General features: G+C 42.2%; 1 protein-coding gene across 1 annotated transcript in view; it reads right to left on the bottom strand.

Annotated features, from left to right (window-relative positions):
• Positions 1 to 2615, bottom strand: part of TNRC6C (trinucleotide repeat containing 6C) — a 105234-nt gene extending 102619 nt beyond the window's left edge. Inside the window, exons 1-2 of the mRNA XM_023511183.1 lie at positions 2533 to 2615; positions 1732 to 1753 (exon numbers count right to left, since the gene is read on the bottom strand). Of these exons, the coding sequence (XP_023366951.1) occupies positions 1732 to 1753; positions 2533 to 2595 (85 nt within the window). The 5' untranslated portion in view covers positions 2596 to 2615. The remainder of the gene's footprint in view (positions 1 to 1731; positions 1754 to 2532) is intronic.
• Positions 2616 to 3985: the final 1370 nt, after the last annotated feature.

The following is a 3985-nucleotide window of genomic DNA, read 5'->3' on the forward strand; positions in this document are numbered from 1 at the left end:
GAGATCTGTATTAGTTCATGTATCTGCACATGCAATATGATGGTCCAATGGAAAATAAAAACTTCAAAACATAATAACTAGTTACAGCAAACATTTATGAGCACCAACTATATATGTCAGAGACTGTTATTTTCCTGCACAATCAGTCAGTCTTTTTTTGTTCTCCCATTTTATTTTGTCCATCCATCCATCCATCCCTCTGTTGTTCTGGGTAGAGTGCCATGACATCAGCTTAGCTCACAGCAACCTCAATTCCTGGGCCTGGGATTATAGGTGGCCGCCACAACGCCTGGCTAATTTTTCTAATTTTAGTACAGACAAGGTCTTGTTCCTGCTGAGGCTAGTCTCAAACTCTGGAACTCAGGCAATCGTCCCACCTTGGCTTCCCAGAGTGCTAGGATTACAGACATGGGCCACCATGCTGGGCCTATTTTATTTTATTTGCAACAATTTATGAAGTAGGAACCACTCACTACTTTTCGAATTTGAAATACAAGATACCTAAAGGCTTAAAGAAGTGAAGTAACTGGCCCCAAATTAAAGAGAGTTGGCATGTATGTGACTCCTAAGTGTGTGCTCTTAGCCATAACAAAGCATATAAAATGAAAAGACCTGGAGTTGGCTTTCACTGAGCTCTTTCTGAATCTCCAGCACATTGTGGAGATGCCTGAGTTACAACAAGGGCTGCACATGCTTCCATAAAAAACCATGAAGGTAATAACAAGGAAAGTCTGGACTTGGAGGATAAAAAGGGAAACCTTTTACTTATCAAAAAGCAAAGAGGGAATATAGAAAGAATCTACCTCTTTTTCTTTCTTTATTTTATTTTATTTTTTTTGAGACAGAGCCTCAAACTGTCACCCTGGGTAGAGTGCCATGGCTTCACTGCTCACAGCAACCTCCAACTCCTGGGCTCAAGAGAGTCTCCTGCCTCAGCCTCCCAAGTAGCTGGGACCACAGGCGTCTGCCACAACGCCTGGCTATTTTTTGGTTGCAGCCATTATTGTTGTTTGACAGGTCCGCGGGATGGATTCAAACCCACCACCTTAGGTGTATGTGGCTGGCGCCTTAGCCGCTTGAGCCACAGGCGCCGAGCCTATTTTTTGTTTTTTTAGAGACAGAGTCTCACTTTATTGCCCTGGGTAGAGTGCTATGGCATCACAGCGCACTGCAACCTCCAACTTCTGGGCTTAGGCGATTCTCTTGCCTCAGCCTCCCAAGTAGCTGGGACCACAGGCGCCCACCAGAATGCCCAGCTATTTTTTTGTTGTAGTTTGGCTGGGGCTGGGTTCAAACTCACCACCCTCAGTATATGGGGCTGGTACCCTACCTGCTGAGCCACAGGTGCCGCCTAATCTACCTCTTTTTAATATAAAAGACAGTTGGCAATGAGAAACTAGGAGGTTAAAAAATTTAGGATCCTTTGGTTATTCAAACTGCATCAACTTTTATCAGTTCAATCTTTGACAGAAAACAAAAGAAAATTTAAAAGTATTATTTAGAAAGCTAATGTTAATACTCTCCAGGCATTTTTAGATTAACCAGGTGTCAATGAGATGTAGATGTAAAGCCAGTGATAAATGAGGAATTTCACAATGAAAAATAAAAAGTAGGCTCAAGGCAGGCTTCGAGTCTTTATTTTTAAGCATCAATTTTAAAAAGTCACCCTTATAAAAAGTTTGGTACTGCCATAAAATGTACCCCCACCCCCGCAAATATAAATAAACTTACCTTTGGTTTTTTGATCAGCAGCCTGAAAAAAAAATCAGAAACTCTTTAGGAATAATAATGTGTGGAATGTATACATTATGAAAGCTTAATAAGCAGACTTTTAATATTGGAAATTTTAAAAACAAGTTTTTGCCCAGTTAATGTAACATGATTTATTATTGGGTAAAAATGTGTAATTGTCTACACGGTATTAATTACATGCCAGTATCAATCTAAATGCAAAAATATTCTATCTGTAAGCTCATTTGAGCTCTATATTTTAATAGAGTCTAAAAGGTATACAGGTTAAACTACAACATACATCACACTGGGGAAGAACCAAAATAAATGGCGTGACTTAGCATTTTAAAAGCTGTAACATTCAAGCATGACGGTAAGGTTTACAGTAGGACTTATTTTTAACGTTTAATAATAGGATTTATAAGCGAACACTTGTGAAAGCTGCTAAAATTATTTCTAATAAGATCACTTGGACAGCCCTTTTTCCAATGCTCAGCCCTGGTTGTTCTGGACAGTCCATTTTAAAGAATGGCATGGATGTTCTTTACTTCCAATAACTGAAACACCGCTTGTTAAAAACACAGTTCTAGTATTTCTAATTCTTTAAGGAAGACATTTTGCAATTGTCACTCTATTATTTATTTCACCAGCACAATACCTATTTTCGCTAATTATAAATTCAGCATATTGATTTCAGAAGTGGGATGATGAAACTCTGACGTGTAATGGCTGTGACAATGCAGGTGACAATGCAGATGAGACACACAACAACAAAGACAGGAAGAGTGATTTCAGCCAAACCTTTTTCTGAGCACCTTCCTTCTTTTTCTTTTCTTCCTGCTTTTTCTTTTTCTTTTCTTCCATCAAACGTTCCTCTTCTTGTGTTTCTTGTTCTTTCTCCCTATTAAATATAAAGAAAACTCACATTAGTATAACGTCCATTTAAAATCAAAAACTGCCTGTAGTCCCAGCTACTCGAGAGGCTGAGACAAGAGAATTGCTTAAGCCCAAGAGTTTGAGGTTGCTGTGAGCTGTGATGCCACAGTACTCAATTTCAAGGTGACTGAGTGACACTCTGTCTCAAAATAAATAAATAAAATAAAAACTGAAAACACTTTATCTGCAGAAAGTTTGAAGTTGGGCAGAGTTCTGAACGTGGGATAAAGGAGGCTGCTCTGAGAAGGTGTTAGAAATGGCCATTAGCCCACCCTTCTGGCTCTCGGCAGTAGAACCCCAAGCTGCCCTGCCTTCATCAGTGGTTGGGCTGTCTTTTTCATTCTGCTCACATCTGTGGAACACTAACCTATCATTAGGAACTGTGGTGGGGATGAGGGTACAAGATGGACAGTCCTTACAGTCCAGCCCCGGATCAGTATTTCTCAAAGTGTCCCAGGGATCACCATCCTCAGAATCACTGTGGGTGCCTGTTAAAAATGTGAATTCTTAGATTCCACCCTAGCCCAACTAAGTTGGAATCTTTGGAGGTGATTCCTAGGAACACTCGAATTGCATGTTGGTTTGATAAGCTCTGTAAGCAGATTCCCACACAGCATAGCGAGCTTCTACAAGGGTACCCTGGAACACAGTACAGAGCAATTCCCTTCAGAGGAGACCACAGCGGCCTCTGAGCTTGAGCTGGACAGCTGCAGAGAACGAGTTTGGCTGGCATGGGGTGGCACACATATGTAAGTTATCAACTCTGTTATTAGACTGTCACCCTTTGACATATGCTCTCGATAATGAACAAAAGTTCTTAGCACATTTCTCCTTTCAGTGAGTACAATGTGGAGCTTTCTCAGCAGGGACACCCTAGGGACACTGCAGGAGGAAGGGGCCCTCCTGTGCTTTGGGCTGCTGCAGGGTAGGACACATGGGTGCTCCTCAGCAATCTTGCAGCTCTGGTGTGGTCTAGTGTCATTTTCTCACAACCATCTCAACACACTGTGAGCTCTAAGTCTCCTATAACTTGCCATTATCTCCAGATTTGTCACTCAGGTTGACCCCAAACCATGGCCCTCCTGACCAGGCCTGCTGCAGTGACACCCCACTTTCTCCGTGCACCCATATGCCTTGTCATCCATATTCCTTGGAGGATTATCACCCAGGTCCACAATTCCTGTGTCTGCCTGTGCAACTGGCTATTGGCTGCTGACTATGGCTTGCTGGGCCCTGCCTGTACCCCAGAGGACTTCCTGCTACCCAGCACCATGGGCCACCTCTCTCGTCTGGCAAAACTACCAGCTGCTCTGCCATT

The sequence above is a fragment of the Otolemur garnettii genome, unplaced genomic scaffold (assembly GCF_000181295.1).
Source record: "Otolemur garnettii isolate 467f Iridium unplaced genomic scaffold, OtoGar3 scaffold00018, whole genome shotgun sequence".
In the NCBI taxonomy this organism is placed as follows: domain Eukaryota; kingdom Metazoa; phylum Chordata; class Mammalia; order Primates; family Galagidae; genus Otolemur; species Otolemur garnettii.